Source organism: Alternaria ethzedia (assembly GCF_023757985.1).
Source record: "Alternaria ethzedia strain BMP 0044 chromosome Unknown scaffold_1, whole genome shotgun sequence".
In the NCBI taxonomy this organism is placed as follows: domain Eukaryota; kingdom Fungi; phylum Ascomycota; class Dothideomycetes; order Pleosporales; family Pleosporaceae; genus Alternaria; species Alternaria ethzedia.
This window is the reverse complement of record NW_026056194.1, coordinates 1,446,333-1,460,782: the sequence shown is the minus strand read 5'-3', so window position 1 is coordinate 1,460,782 and position 14,450 is coordinate 1,446,333. Positions and strand designations below refer to the sequence as shown.

Sequence of the window (14,450 nt, the reverse complement as noted above, 5' to 3'; positions counted from 1 at the left end):
AAGATCGCTCACGCTCACGCTCACTGACCAGATCAATGAAATACGTGCTCACCTTGGCCTAGTGACCGTTCACACCTATACATTCGGCGTTTCTTGTACCTACCCCTCTGGTCTCCGCCGCACTCTCTACTTGTCTTTTCGCAACTAGAACCCGCGACTACATTCAACCCGAGCGACATCGTCGACTTCAGATTGCCCACGCGCACGACATACTACGTAAGGTAAGTTCTGACTGTACGAAGTGCATATGACACATATACTGACTTCGTACCTCTGCAGACAGCGGACTCGCCCACCGCCATGGGATACTCACCGCATCCCAGTACTCTACCTCTCTTAAGCGACACCGCTATGTCCCAGAACACCCAAGGTGGACCGGTCCCCGTCACCGCTGCCCCGCCTCCAAGTACTCAACCTGATGCTCAAGATCCCGCGGTCGCCGCGCTTGTAGCCAGCTTCAACGCAGTCAGTATAAGCGCTACACCTGATGCTCGAGACCCCAGGATCATCGCGCTCGAGGCCCGGTTCAAAGAAGCCAGCGACCTTGAAGTGTGGGAGCACTGCGTCGGAGGCAGGCTCGTCAAGAACATCCCCGAAATCGCCAAGGACCTCGCCAACCACATTATCGTCATCTGTATTGACTGTGAGCACTGGTCGAACAATACGGACGAGACCACCGAGGTCGGCATCGCTACCTTCGGTCGTCAAGATGTATTGCCTATTGTGGCCACTAAAGACTTCGGTGATCATGGGGAGAACCTGATGAAGGAAGTCCGCTTCTACCTCCTACGCACCATCGAGACGTCCCATCTCCCGAATCAGAATCCAGCATCGCGGGGAGTCGAAGGCAACCGCTTCGGCCGAGGCCGGTTCGTCACCTTCGCCGAGGCGCGTCAGATCCTGACCGACCTCTTTGTCCAACCCATCAGTGACGTCCCCCGCCTCAAGGGTTACTTCCCCAACCTCAAGGGTAACTTCCCCATCGTCGTTCTCGGCCACGACGTCGGACACGATCTGAACAACCTCAAGTCCAAGGCTATTGCTTTCGACATGGAGCCAATCGGTACCGTGGTCCGCTACATCGACACCCAGCTCCTGGTTCGTGACAAAGGTTACTGGATGATGCCGAGGAACGAGCAGGTTGGTCTCAGGCGTATGGTCGAAGAGCTCTCCTTCGAGCATCGTGATTCCCACACGGCGGCAAACGACGCCGCTCGTACGTTGATCTCCGCATTCCAAATCGTTTTGGGTGGACACAAGTGCAAGAAGTTCGCACACAAGAGCATGGAGCAAGTGGCCGAAGATCTGGAGCGCCATAGTGTGGCGAACTTCGATGATAGCCTCGGTGGCGTTGAGAAGTACTGCTTCAAGTGCGGCACTATCGGCCACATGAAGCCAGATTGCACAGCTACAGACCTTCATTGTGATGAGTGCGAGGAGAACAATTGCGATATCGAGCCAGGAAAGGAACACGTCACCGAGCATTGCATCTGTGTAGCCAACAAGAAAGCGCTCATTCGGCGTGAGAAGGACGCTATCGCTCGGGCCCTCAAGAAACCAAAGACCAAGAATCCGCATCGTGGGGGGCTCTACTCCAACTGGGGTCGTCCCATGTCACGTCGTGGTACCACTCGTCCATCCGGTTCTACCATGAACTATGACAGTCTCCGACAGTACTTCGACTCCCCTGGTGGACATGGCTTCGCCCCGCCAGGCCCTGGAGGACACCCTTCTGTCAGGGGGTTTGGCGGGCATCTCGGCCAAGGCGGCTATGGCAACGTTTCGTTTGGTCGCGGTCGTGGTGGATACCCTCCACGTGGAGGACAGGGAGGATACAACCAAGGTTGAGATGGCAGAAGGACTGCACAGGTGTTTCGGCGTTAGACTGGCGGCGCTTTGAACAGGCCGGGAGGTGACTAGTTGCTTTTGGAAGTTCAGATGACGGCTGAAAACGCCTTGAAGATACCCTGGGTCTAGCATAGATGCAAACAATATAGGATGAATGTACATTCTGCCGAATACGGTGTTGGTTGCGAGAAGTGTGATGCGCGGCTGACTAAGCCAAAGAAAGCAGCAGGAAGCTGCGTCATCGGCGGGCTGTAAGCAGCAACCCTGCCGTGTAGCCGTCAACAACTTCGACCATGATAACGATAATACCCCCGCTATGTCTTTCGATGGGGTGCGGTTGAGTTTCTGATAGCTAATATCCTGTCGCACATTCGCCATGATCGAGAACACGCTCCCCAAGTACCTGCTCATCAGGACGTGCATCCTGGGATTCCGCGCCATCACGCCCTTCAGCATCTTCTGGGTCTCTTTCAGCATCGCAGAGCCCCCGCACTCGGCCTTCCGTCGCTTCCTCCTCACGTGGAGCATCATCGAGACCGCCTTCTGGCTGCTCGTCTACCTGCCCCGCAAGCGCGCGCTTCAAGCCTCCGCGCAACACCCGCCGCCCCTCGAGAAGGAGGAGAGGAAGGAGCTCTTCTGGCGATGCTGGGATAAGATCCCGCACCCCGAGTACTACGTCAGCAGGTGGTTTCTGGGCGCGAGACCGGGCGAAATACGACGCGAGAATGTGCGCGAGTTCTTTGCGTGGGCGCTGCTGAACCGCGGCACCGAGAGCGATGAGGAGCGGAGGAAGAGGCGGCAGGCGCACCCGGAAGAAACCAATGCTGAGGACGACGAGCTCAACGAGTATGCGGATGGCATAGAGACGATGCTGGGGAGGAAGCTGGCGCCTGGTATGGGCAGCGCAAAGAGCCTGCGTTTGACTATCGACCAAGTCAACATGGCGCATCGGCCGTTTCTGTGGTATATGGTATGTCTGCTGGTCTTGAGATTATATGTGATACTGACGGCGACAGATCGTCATGCTGGTCGATACCCTCACCGCCGCTCGTCTGCGCTACTACGGCTTCATGCTCTTCCGCACCCACCTTCGCTCCTCGCTGGCCATCTTCCCACCGCGACTTGCCAATCTCACTACGCGCAACATCTCATCCGCGCCTGATCTGAGTTACTGGTATCGACCACACACCTCGAAGACGCGACTACCCGTTCTCTTCGTACACGGCATCGGCATCGGCCTGCACCCATACGTCGAGTTCTTGAACGAGATAAACAAACACGATCCGCTTGCGGCACAAGATGGTCAGGTCGGCATTGTCGCTGTGGAAATTATGCCTGTCAGCTTCCGCATTACTGGGGCGATTCCTGATAAAGACGACATTTGTCGCCAGATCAACATGATTCTGGAACGCCATGCTTTCGACAAAGTCGTCCTGGCCAGTCACTCTTACGGCTCCGTCATCTCCACCCACCTTCTTCGGGACCCCATCACCGCTGCCAAAATCGGCCCGATGGTTTTCATCGACCCTGTTACATTCCTGTTACATCTTCCCGACGTGGCCTACAACTTTACCGCGCGTCGACCGAAAGGCGCGAACGAGCACCAGCTCTATTACTTCGCTTCTACCGACATGATGGTTGCGCAAACCCTGGCGCGCCAGTTCTTCTGGGCACAAAACATACTGTGGAAGGAGGACCTCAAAGACCGGGACGTAACTGTCAGTCTCGGAGGCAGGGATCTGATAGTTGACACCGAGACCATTGGGAAGTACCTTAATGGTGCTGACCTCAAGGGCGAGGACAGAACCTGGAAGGACTCCGAGTGGAGAGGCCACGGCACAGAGACGATCTGGTGGCCTACTGTAGACCACGCACAGGTGTTCGAGAGGCAAGACGGTAGGACGAGATTAGTGCATGTCCTGAGAGAGTACGTGAAGCGTAAAGCAGAGGAGGAAGAGGTAGAAGAGTTTCCCGGGCAATAGTGCATATCCACGTACCTGCATTCAGGGTCTTGCCACTTAGTCGCACCATCCATGTAGATCAACGTCAGCTTCATCGGAAGTTTAATATACGTTTGGTTAATGCAGACTACGGGAAGCCGTAGTTCATTTTGCGGGGGTCCGTCCGGACGGGCCTGAAGCAACTGGCGAGCCGGCCCCGCCGATCCCGAAACGACAGTATATACAACGCTTCTATGCGCGACGACGACATGCAAACAGCTGGCAGCCCGCCTGGAATATACCCTTGCACATTTTCTCGATCAAATATTTGCATCATGCCTAACGGAAATTGGATCCTCGGAGACCTCTTCACCAAGGAATATGGACACCGCGGCAGTATCCAGAAGCTCTGGGAACAACGTTGGAAGTTCCCCTGCACCAAAGGCGTTTACCCCTTCCACGATGGCAAGTTTGAAGATTTCGAACCTATCTTCAAGCATCTCATGGACAACAACATCAACGATCCTTACGACGATGCATACACCAACGCCTTCTTGCCAACAGCGCAACGCCTAGCGAAGGAAGCCAAAGAGATGGAAAGCAAGGACAAAGAGGCAGCGGAGAAGTTATACCTCAACGCAAACGCTGTATACAGATTAGCTCGATTCCCCTACATCGGCACGGAGCTCAAGAAGAAAGTTTTCGAAGAGCAAAAGGAAGTCTACTTCCGCGGCACACAACTATGGGACATCCCCCTCGAAGAGGTCGTAATACCCCACAAACAAGCCTCCAACGGCGACGGCACCTCCATCCCTCTTTACATCCGCAAACCCACCGGCCCAGGCCCCTTCCCCACCGTCCTCCTCATCACCGGCCTAGACGGCCACCGCCCCGACAACACGGAGCGCACCCTAGAGCACCTAAACCGCGGCTGGGCAACCGTAACTTGCGACATACCCGGCACGACCGTCGACTGCCCCGCCAACAAGCGCGACCCGCTCTCGCCGGACCGCCTCTTCACCAGCATCCTAGACTGGATCCGCGAAACGTCTTATCTCGATGAGAAGAAAGTCATCGCATGGGGTCTCTCAGCCGGCGGCTACTACGCCATCCGCCTCGCGCACACGCACCGTACCCAACTCCTCGGCAGCGTCGGCCACGGCGCCGGAACACACCACTACATCGGTTCGGAATGGCTCTCGCAGATCGCCAAACACGAGTACCCGTTCGGTCTCGAGGAAGCGTATATCCAGAAATACGGCTATTCGTCCTTTGACGAGATGAAAGAGAAGTGCCAAGACGAGTTCTCGCTCGTGAGTGGGAAGGGCGAGGGCGTGGCTGTTGTGGGGCAGGGGATGAGCAGTTGTAGGCTGTTGCTTGTGAATGGCGTGTTGGATGGGTGTATGCCAGTGGAGGATAGTATGTTGCTGGCGGAGTATGGGAGTCCGAAGGAGATGCGGTTTATGCAGGGGAGGCTGCATATGGGGTATCCCGAGGCGAATGGGACTGTTTATCCGTGGATGGAGGGGGTTATGGGTGGTGTTTGGGTGGGATGATTGGTGGGAGCGGTATGTTGAGAATGGTCGATCTGATAGATAAGAGTTTCGGACATTAGGGAACTTTGTCAACGACACGATATATATATATTCAATCCTCGCGTACAGTGCCACAATCTGTATAGTTCAAGTAGTACAAGATTCGCCAAATGGGATACTAGTGCCCCTCCAGGTAGTAGAAAGAAACATGTTGTCCAGTTCCCCCATCGATCCGCGCAGGGTCGAAGCAACCCTCAGACACATCTCGCATTGCTACTTCGTAAGTGTCTACATCTGCACCGTCCTCACTCCAGGAATCGCAGCTAATGCCTAATCGCCAAGTCTCCCACTGAGGGTATCTGTCCAGAATTCCGCGCAAGAAGTCTTCCGGTCGTGACACGGAGACCACGGAGATGCGGGTAAACCCGGTACTCGTCAGGATGTTCTGCGAATTTGACGAAACGCCTTTGACGACGAAAACCGCAGGATCGTCCGCTTGGGCAGGAACCTTCCTTGGTGCACGAGGTTGACAAGTAGGGCGTATTGCGGTCCTGAGCACTCCATTCGGAGATCTCCCAACCTTCGCGTCCACTGAGAAACTCTGGTAAGTAGGTAGTCCAACGGAGGCCCACCAGACAACAGCTGCATTCCCACATTCTGAAGCAGTCTGTTATCCAAGCCTTCTCGGGATCGATCAAAGTACAGAGTCAAGACGGCTCCTACCCAGGAAAGCCCTCGGGAACTGAGGTAGACTGAGAATGCGGTACTGGCAAGTTTCCCGTCTAGAACGATCTCTTGAGCGAGAGCGACGGTAGCTTCTGTAGCTTTCTCCACATCTCTAGTGTCAGAGTAGTGAATAGCAAGGGTATCCAGAGACAAAAGGCGTTCCTCGAGTATGGCCTTCAATTTGGCAACGGCGGTCTTGTCTACCTCAGGGACGACCATTGTTTCGTCCAGCCATCTGCAATGCCTCGCTCTCAATATCATCAGCTCCCCTGGAGCTAGACAGTTGCCTTCGTCCGAGGGCATAGATGATACAACCTCCAGTTGGTCGTCTTCGATCCGGATGTTCCTAACGTATTTGGCTAGTCGCGCACTTCGAGAGACGTCGTCGAGCTTTTCGAGATCGGACGCCATCAGAGTAGTCTTGCGGCTGGAGAAGAAGCGCTTGCCGACTACGCGTAGAGTCTTCGCGTCTGCATGTCTACATGTCAAGCGAAAGGACAGAAGGTCTGCGTCGTCCATATAGCCTGCGGCGGCCTCGATAAGCTCGGTGGGCATGTCGTGAAAGGCGCGGTAAGACATGACTGTGAACGCTGAGACAGGTCGATGAGGTAACACAGGCGTGTAGAGATGCTGAAGCTTGTCGGCAAGCAGCGGTAGTGCGTCGAAGACGCAAGAGAACAAGGCTGAATGGAAAGCGGAATGTGTGCAGAAGCGATGGGGATGGAAGGTGTCACATTGAAAAGGCACGTGCCAGATTTCAAGGGAAAGCGCGTAGGCAGCAACGAGGGTATGTTTGTTTGCTCCTCACGTCACCGCGTCAACGCTGTGCGACATCGCTAACCTTGGAAGGCAGACACGCTGCACCTTTCCACTCAACAAGACAGATTTCGCAGCGAGAAGACGACCTGGCGAATTAGGCCACATATGTAATTTCGATCAACCCGGTATCTCCTCAAACAATGCATGCGCATCGACGATGACAGTGCATTCGTCGATGAGCTATTCACGCCTTCCTCAACTCGCAGAAACCATGCGCAAGAGATACCTGGGCAGTTACATCCCGAATTTGAACACCCTACATGCAGCGAATCATCACATGTACGCAACCAGAACACAAACATAAAAATATCTTAATCTGATTTTCTCACATTTTCTATCTGCGCCACGCACAATCTCCCGTCTTATGCCCATAAGCATTCTCATTACAATACCGTCTCGGATCTGTACTCTCAATACAAAACTCACACGGCACAGCATTAGGACTACTCGAGCGCTTCGACCCGCCCTGTCCATAACCCATGCTACCCTGTTTCTTGATCAGCGCAGCCTGCTTAACTACATTAATGCATTTCTGCGAATTATGAGTATACGCCATGTGTCGTGTCAGAGGGTCTTTTTCGCAGTGTTCACAGTGCCAGACACTCACACGGCAATACGGTGCGGTGTGGTGATGAGAATCACACTTCTCACAAAAGCGCGTGACGCCATATCCGCGGCCTTCTTTGATGGCGGTTTGGCCCGCATTGTGGAGTTGCGCTTTGAGGTCTACGTAATGCAACTTATTGAGCGGGGCTTCAGGGGGTGGACAAAGCATGAGGAAGGCGGCGATCATGGTGCATACGATGTCGTTGCCGGCGTTGTGAAGGTATGGTTCTTTGATGTCGTATTCGGCGAGGAGATGTGCAAGGCGGATTTTGCGGGATGGGTTTACGAGGCCGTGCTCTACGGCCAGCACTTGTGTGTCGATTGTTGCGACGATGGTGCCGATTTCTTCAAGGTCGAGACCAAAGCGCGATTTTATGACTTCGTAGTCGTTTGAGACGGCGTGGCCTACGAAGATTATTGGACGTAGGTTACCGTATATGTCTCGGCGAGTGAAAATGCTGCGCAGCATTTCTTTCGCTTCTTTCACGCTGACAAAGGTTGTGCTGCCGAATTGAAAGGCATCTGGATGCCCTTCGCAGAGGTCTTTGTTGGTGAGATGTGCGTGGGGCTTGATGCGCACGTGGTAGTTCTCCATGCTGGTGAGAATACCCCATGGTGATGAGGAAAATGGTTGTGGCACGGAACGCGGATCGAGAACAGATATTCCGAGTTCCGTGATGAAATGGTCATCGTGCTCGTACCACTCGGCATCAGAGGCCACGATGATAGCGTCTTGGAGTGCTGCGGCTGCAGCGGCACTGCCAAGCGGGATTTCGCTCCCAGATCTCTTCATCCAGTGCTGGAGGATAGCTGACTGCGTGAGACCTTGGTGTAATTCGGCTTCGATCAGAGATTTCAACTCTCTTGGTGAGACTGGATAAGACATGTCTGACAAAAGTGTACTGTGCGTGAAGTCTGGCCACCAAGTAGGTATTGAGGTTGGTGCGTAGGAGTATTCGGTGGTCGGAACGGAGGGGAGAGCAGGAAAGTCTTTCAAATAGGCTGAAACCGCCGTTGTGTAGTCATAGGCGAAATCTGAGTAGTGAATGGCGTTGTAGAGCTGATCCGCTTCGAACTCGGTTGAGGTTTGAATCATGGTAAGAGTCATGATGTCTGAGTTTCGGTATTTGCTGCAATAGTTTAATTGTAGAGCATGAATGGGAACAGGAAGTTAATTGTAGAGATGAGATGAGAGTGGGAAGCCAAGCGCAATATATACATACTGGAACTGAAAACGTGATCTTGATGCCTGAAGGCGGCAGACTTTCGGTACCATGGTTGCACACTTTGACCACGGTTGTCGCAACGTATACCACCAATAAGGCATCTATACTTGTAAGCAGTACCGCGACGTTGCGACAATATTTCCAGACATTTTTTTTTTTACACATTTGTTTAGCTAGTGGTGAGTGGGCGCCGAGCGAGGTGAGTAGCGTAGCACAGCCAATAGGCACACCCCTGACTAACTGTCGCAATGAGAATGACTGGAGGACGGAGCGACGGGAAAAATTAATGCAACCTAGGTCTGATTCAAAACACATATTAGAATACGTCGCAGCCACAGCGCTAGGCTGCTGTCTGCGACCTCGTGATCTTGACGACGCGCTCCATTCCCAGATCGCGCCATACTGCAGACCCGATTGAAGTAGGCGAAATAGTTTCCTCCACGCCATCCAGGGGTTGTTTGTAGCGCTCCGAAATTTCGTCTTCTCCCACCTCATAGTCGTCGGACTCATCGCTGAGCTCCCACCCTTCTAGGTCCACATCTATGAGGAACCAGCCGTCGGATTGAGAAAAGCAAGCCTCCCTGAAGAAGTACCTGAGGGCATCTAGATCTTTCATCTTGAGCATATCGCATAAGTGCCCGAAAGCGTTATTGATATTGCTTCTCATCTCTTCCTCCGTGCTTGGTATCTCAAGAGCCATTGTACGCAGGTTAGGATAGTGTTCTTTGATCAAGTTTGACATGAACGATCCGCCCTTTTCGTCGTCAGTTTGCCAGAGTGCTATCGACAATTCGTTTTCGATCATCAAGCTTTTCGTGATGATCAAACTATGAAGGCTCTTCTTCAAGACCTCCGGTAGGAACTGCAAGAAGAACATGGTATCCGCGGTAGTGTTTTCCAGAACGACCTGACTGCGAGACCAAAGGTACTGGAAAGCCCTGGTCGGTTTAATGATCCGATGGTAATGTATGTTGGATCGCGCGACTTCGTTGTAGTAATTGATCCATCCTCGTTTGTTGGCCCGCAGTACCCTCTCCGCCTCTCTATTCACTTCCTTGGAAACAAGAAGTAGTGGTGTCGACATGAAGATCTTGTACGTGAGCATTACATCTTGGTGATCAGAGAATGCGCCTAAGCTTCCATTAGGGTCGTTCCAAAACACATCGTAAAGCTCGTCCGGAACTGGCTGGTCCTCATCAAGCACTCGCGGTGTTTTCATCATATCGAGAATCATCTGCGGGTCTTCTATGGGAGAGTTAGTCCTGACGTGGTGGTTACACCCGAGTCTGCGTACCTTTGCTAGGATTCGTCTCTGGCAGGTCGTAACCCTGGTTTTGTTCCCGTTGATCTTCGCGGTTCGTATGCCGAAAGATCGCTCTTGGCTCAAGTGAATAATCATATATCATATCGCGAAGTTCTTGCGGTAGGTCATGCAGACGGAATCTGCACATTGTTAGCTATAGAAGCGCGATGCGTACGGCGGAGAGTCCTAACGAGTCTAGATGTGCGGCGGCATCACCATGCCCAGACCGCGATGCTTCCGCCGTCTCTTCACGCATTGCTGTTGGTGTGTGTAAAACCGGGCTTCGGTATTGCGCTTGCGAACACAACGGAAGAGGAGCCCCAGCCTCGCGGAAGGAGGGGATGGCACTAGCGCGACGCGTCGAGACGCGTCTCGCGAACGCTAGGACCTCTTCTTGTTCCGTCGCTCGAGCCTTGCGAGTCTTTTCACAAGTAGCATACACGGTCACACAGCTCCAAGAATTGCGCGTACTTTAAAACTTTGAATCTCTGCATGCTTTTGTGTCTTTACTACAACGAGGATCCACTTTACGCCTGAATTCGTCGAGACCACGACCAACGCCTGAACTGTGTGCTGACGACCAACAAGACGATCGGGAGCCTTGCTAAGATGTATCGCAGCCGCTGTACTAGGCTGTTGCCTGCGATCTCGTGATCTTGACAACACGGCAGGCCCGCAAGTCGCGCCATAGTTGAGACGCCAGTGAGGTAGGGGATATGGGTTCCTCAACTCCAGTCAGTAATGACCGATCTTCCTCTTCTGTCCCTTCATAGTCACATCCCTCTAGCGTTATGTGTCTAAAAAAGAGGGAATCTGTTTCCCTACGTGCACATTCGCCCTTCTCATAGTCTTTGTAATAGAATCTCACGGTGTCCAAACGGCCGTTCTTGAGCATCTCGCACAGATAGTCCGAAGCCTCATTCCAATTCATTTCCATGACTTCGCACACGTCTGGTACCTCAATCGCCACCGTCCGTAAGTTGGGGAAATTTTCTGAGATCCAGTTTGTAAATAAGGCCCCACCTCTTGACTGCTCTTTGGTCCACCGCGAGTATGCAATAAGACTTAGGAAATCATAAGGGAGCACCAGCCGGCGAACGCAAGATTTCAGCGAGTCTGGAAGATCTCTCAGGAAGAATATGGACTTGCCGTAGTCGTGCCGGAGGAAGAACTCGCAGCTGGCCCATAAATCGATGAGAGCTGCGCTTGGTGATGTGATGCGGTGTAAATATATTGACGACAACAGAAGTCTCTCATAGTATCTCTTGGTGGTGGTTAGTACCTTCGTCATTTCCTCATTGGTAGCTTTAGACACAGCGAGTAAAGGCGTCGCTATCAAGATCTTGAAGGCCAAGACGGCGGTGTTTCCATCATCACGCGGGCTACCCGCGATCGACAAGTTGGGATCCTCCAAGTACTTGTCTCCTTCTAAATCTTCTTCGAAGCTGTCGGATCGATCGTCATCATCTTGCATATCTTCTGTACTTGCGTCAACATCAGGAACGCCGATCTAGCATGTTTCATACCTGGATGCAGCTCGAGATTGGGCAAGTGGTAAGTAGACGGCCGGTATTCGTCGTACAAGCAACTGTGCCAGAGAGTCACCCTCGGCTCTAGCGCATACTCGTAGATATAATTGCGAAGCTCTAGTGGAAGGTCTTGTAATCGGAAGCTAAGTGCTGTCAGTTTCAGTGACGCAGAAGTCAGATATTAAAAGTGCGTACATTTCCAGATGTGCGGAAGCTTCACCGCGGGAAGTTGGCAGTTCAGTAGTCGACATTTGAGACTTTGCGGTCGTGGTCAAGGCTATTCCATATGAATCGGAAGATGATGGCTAGTGCTGTGTAGATGTAAGAGGAGTCCGAGGGCTCTACCTGGGTGTTAAGAGGCAATTTAAGGCGACGCGCTAGGACGCGTTTCAGAATGATGCGACAACTCCTCTGTGTGTCGCAACGATGACTGACACCCTTAGCGTTTTGGAGAAAATAAACCCTTCCCTTATGTAGTAAAATTCTTACTCGAATGGTATGGCAGGTAGATGCAAGAAGGTTGATTGGACTGCATATCAATGCCAAGAGTGTCGTGGACAAGTGCGATGTGGGCGACTCAGTTCTCATCTATTCAGTTTTACATCACGAGTACGCAGCGGAACAATTTATTTGAAGTGATAGTTTGGCATTAAAGTAAGTAAACTAGCCATGACCAGTAGCCGACGCATCCAGCGAGCGGCACATAACACATGACTAGCGTCCTAATCGCGGTAACCAATAGGTTTGAGGGGTATATCGTTGAACGGTGACTCGATAAGCGAATCACAACATCATGCATCAACACATCGCGATGTGAACCGCTTACATCTTCTCTTGAGCGACAAGGCTAGCGCGCCTCTCCTCGTTGACGCTCTGGCGCCTCTCGATGTCAGCAGCCTGACCCTCCGTGCCGAGGTGACCGGTGGGCAGCAGGTTGAGCTGGTCTTCGTTCTTGTCCATGTTCCGGTAGGCGAAGTGGAAGGCGATACCGGTGACGAAGGAGATGATGGCTACACTTCCGTAGTTCCAGACGATGTGGGGATCGGCGGTAAGAGGAGTGAAAGCCTGGGCGAGGGCGGCAGAGAAGGCGGTGGTGAAGAGCTGGACGGACTGAACGAGCGACCTCATGTTCTTGGGAGCCTTGGTAAAGGCGTACTCGAGAGTGGTGACGGAGGCGAAGATCTCGGAGATGGCAATGAGGACGTAGACACCGGTAACAGCCCAGACAGTGATGTCGGTCTTGTACTCGGGGTCCTTGGTCTCGTAGTAGCCCGAGGTCTTGTAGATGTAGTGTTGAAGAACCGCTGCCCAGACCATGGCGAAGGCTCCGAGGATGAAACCAGCGGTGATCTTCTTGATCGGAGTGAAGCGGATACCTCGCTTGCGGAGGAAGGGGTAAACGAGAGAGTCCATGATAGGCACCTATAGTACGATTAGCATTCGTTCTGGGCGTTAGACCATTGGACAGTACTTACGATGATGATGATAGCGATGGGGTCCAAGTTGGAGAGAATGTCGTTGGGGACGCCGCCGAGCTTCATGGTGGCGCACATCTGGGTCAGGTTGGAGTCCATCTGGCGGTATGCAAGCCAGAAGATAGGCACCCAGAAGAAGACGGAGCAGGCAGCGAAACCACGAGCAACCTCATCAACCCAGGCGTCATCAAAGTTGTACCACTTGGGTGCGGCGGAGCCAAGGACGGAAGGCTTGACAGCAGTCCACATGTTGCCGTCGTTCCAGTTTTTCCAAGTCTTAACGGGGTTGATGCTCATTCCGCGTCCAAGAGCCTTGAAGAGAAGCTTGAAAGCAGGGCCCATAACGTTACCGCTCGGGGGACGGAGGATGTAGAACTTCTTGCAGAAGATCAAGACGGGGAGAGCGATGATGAACATGACGGTGGGGATCAGGTACGCGAGCCAGAAACCAACGTATCGCTCAGCGTAAACCATGCTGATTTGACCGACCAGAGCACCGATGTTGATGAAGAAGTAGAACCAGTTGTAGATACGGGTGACCGTGACAGCGGGGTCGACAATGACGCGCTCAGTACCGCGTGTCTCAACGCGCATCTTCTCCTGAGGAACTTGTTCGGCGATAAGAGGGGCAATGTTGGGCTTGAAAGTTCCAGTTCCAAGACCCATGATGATGAGACCGAGGATAAAAACGCCGAGGGCAGTGTTGGAGTTCTCCAAGACAGACGGCGCAGCTGAGGCGACGAGGATCAAGTGACCGATTTCAGCGACCAAGACGGAGTACAGAATAGTCTTGAAACGACCAAGGTAGGTGTCGGCGATCCAGGCTCCGAGAAGCGGGCAGACGTAGACCCAGAAGGCGTTGAATGTAGTCAAACTGAAAGCGACCTGCTTGCCCATGTTGAGGGCACCGGGCTGAGCCTCAGCATCATCTGGGTTGAGCGCGGCTCCAGTGGGCGTAGTGAGCGGCTTAGCGATGTAGTTGGAGTATACAGCAACAGTTCCGTAGTAACTCATACGCTCGACAAGCTCAACGAAAGCGATCTGAAGTCAAGTCAGTGTTTGTCTCACGTGCTCTGTGAGTGCGATCACGTACGGTGAAGATCTTCCATGGGATCCTAGCGGGCACACGGCGAAGCGTGGCGAGCTCCTCGTCGGTGGGAAAGTCATCAGCCTCGTTGAGGTAGCTGTCCTGGAGCGTGGCCTTGCCCTCGGAGTGGAGGTAGGCGGGCGCAGAGGTTGTGTGCATCTCGGGGTGCTTGCGCGTGGGGTCGCCAGAAGCGTCAATAAGAGCGGGGTCCAAGCCGACAGCTTGCTGCAAGGGTTGTTAGCAAGTATGCAATAGAGCTTGAGAAGAGTGTACTCACGACTTCACCGGCGTCACCAACAGGCATGATGGGCGTGCACCTAGGCCGTTTGACAGTGAAGGTGGACCGTGGTTGAGTG

The 14,450-nt window shown here is 53.1% G+C and overlaps 6 protein-coding genes across 6 annotated transcripts; 3 read left to right on the top strand and 3 right to left on the bottom strand.

Annotated features, from left to right (window-relative positions):
• Positions 1 to 35: 35 nt before the first annotated feature.
• Positions 36 to 1,848, top strand: J4E87_000462 (uncharacterized protein; the record flags this gene model as incomplete). Its single annotated transcript, XM_049372119.1, has 2 exons — positions 36 to 44; positions 280 to 1,848. The coding sequence occupies 2 exons, from the start codon at positions 36 to 38 to the stop codon at positions 1,846 to 1,848; spliced, it is 1,578 nt and encodes a 525-aa protein (XP_049238253.1).
• Positions 1,849 to 2,224: 376 nt separating this feature from the next.
• Positions 2,225 to 3,830, top strand: J4E87_000461 (uncharacterized protein; the record flags this gene model as incomplete). The annotated part of the gene is made up of 2 exons (XM_049372118.1): positions 2,225 to 2,818; positions 2,865 to 3,830. The coding sequence occupies 2 exons, from the start codon at positions 2,225 to 2,227 to the stop codon at positions 3,828 to 3,830; spliced, it is 1,560 nt and encodes a 519-aa protein (XP_049238252.1).
• Positions 3,831 to 4,123: 293 nt separating this feature from the next.
• On the top strand, positions 4,124 to 5,344 carry J4E87_000460 (uncharacterized protein; the record flags this gene model as incomplete). The annotated part of the gene is made up of 1 exon (XM_049372117.1): positions 4,124 to 5,344. The coding sequence occupies one exon, from the start codon at positions 4,124 to 4,126 to the stop codon at positions 5,342 to 5,344; it is 1,221 nt and encodes a 406-aa protein (XP_049238251.1).
• A 414-nt stretch (positions 5,345 to 5,758) lies between these two features.
• J4E87_000459 (uncharacterized protein) lies at positions 5,759 to 8,582 on the bottom strand (the record flags this gene model as incomplete). Its single annotated transcript, XM_049372116.1, has 3 exons — positions 5,759 to 6,732; positions 7,295 to 7,400; positions 7,476 to 8,582. 3 exons carry the CDS (start codon positions 8,580 to 8,582, stop codon positions 5,759 to 5,761), a joined length of 2,187 nt encoding a protein of 728 aa, XP_049238250.1.
• A 458-nt stretch (positions 8,583 to 9,040) lies between these two features.
• J4E87_000458 (uncharacterized protein) lies at positions 9,041 to 11,477 on the bottom strand (the record flags this gene model as incomplete). Its single annotated transcript, XM_049372115.1, has 3 exons — positions 9,041 to 9,942; positions 10,835 to 11,203; positions 11,390 to 11,477. 3 exons carry the CDS (start codon positions 11,475 to 11,477, stop codon positions 9,041 to 9,043), a joined length of 1,359 nt encoding a protein of 452 aa, XP_049238249.1.
• Positions 11,478 to 12,354: 877 nt separating this feature from the next.
• On the bottom strand, positions 12,355 to 14,398 carry J4E87_000457 (uncharacterized protein; the record flags this gene model as incomplete). Its single annotated transcript, XM_049372114.1, has 4 exons — positions 12,355 to 12,954; positions 13,008 to 14,048; positions 14,101 to 14,319; positions 14,393 to 14,398. The coding sequence occupies 4 exons, from the start codon at positions 14,396 to 14,398 to the stop codon at positions 12,355 to 12,357; spliced, it is 1,866 nt and encodes a 621-aa protein (XP_049238248.1).
• Between the last annotated feature and the right edge of the window lie 52 nt (positions 14,399 to 14,450).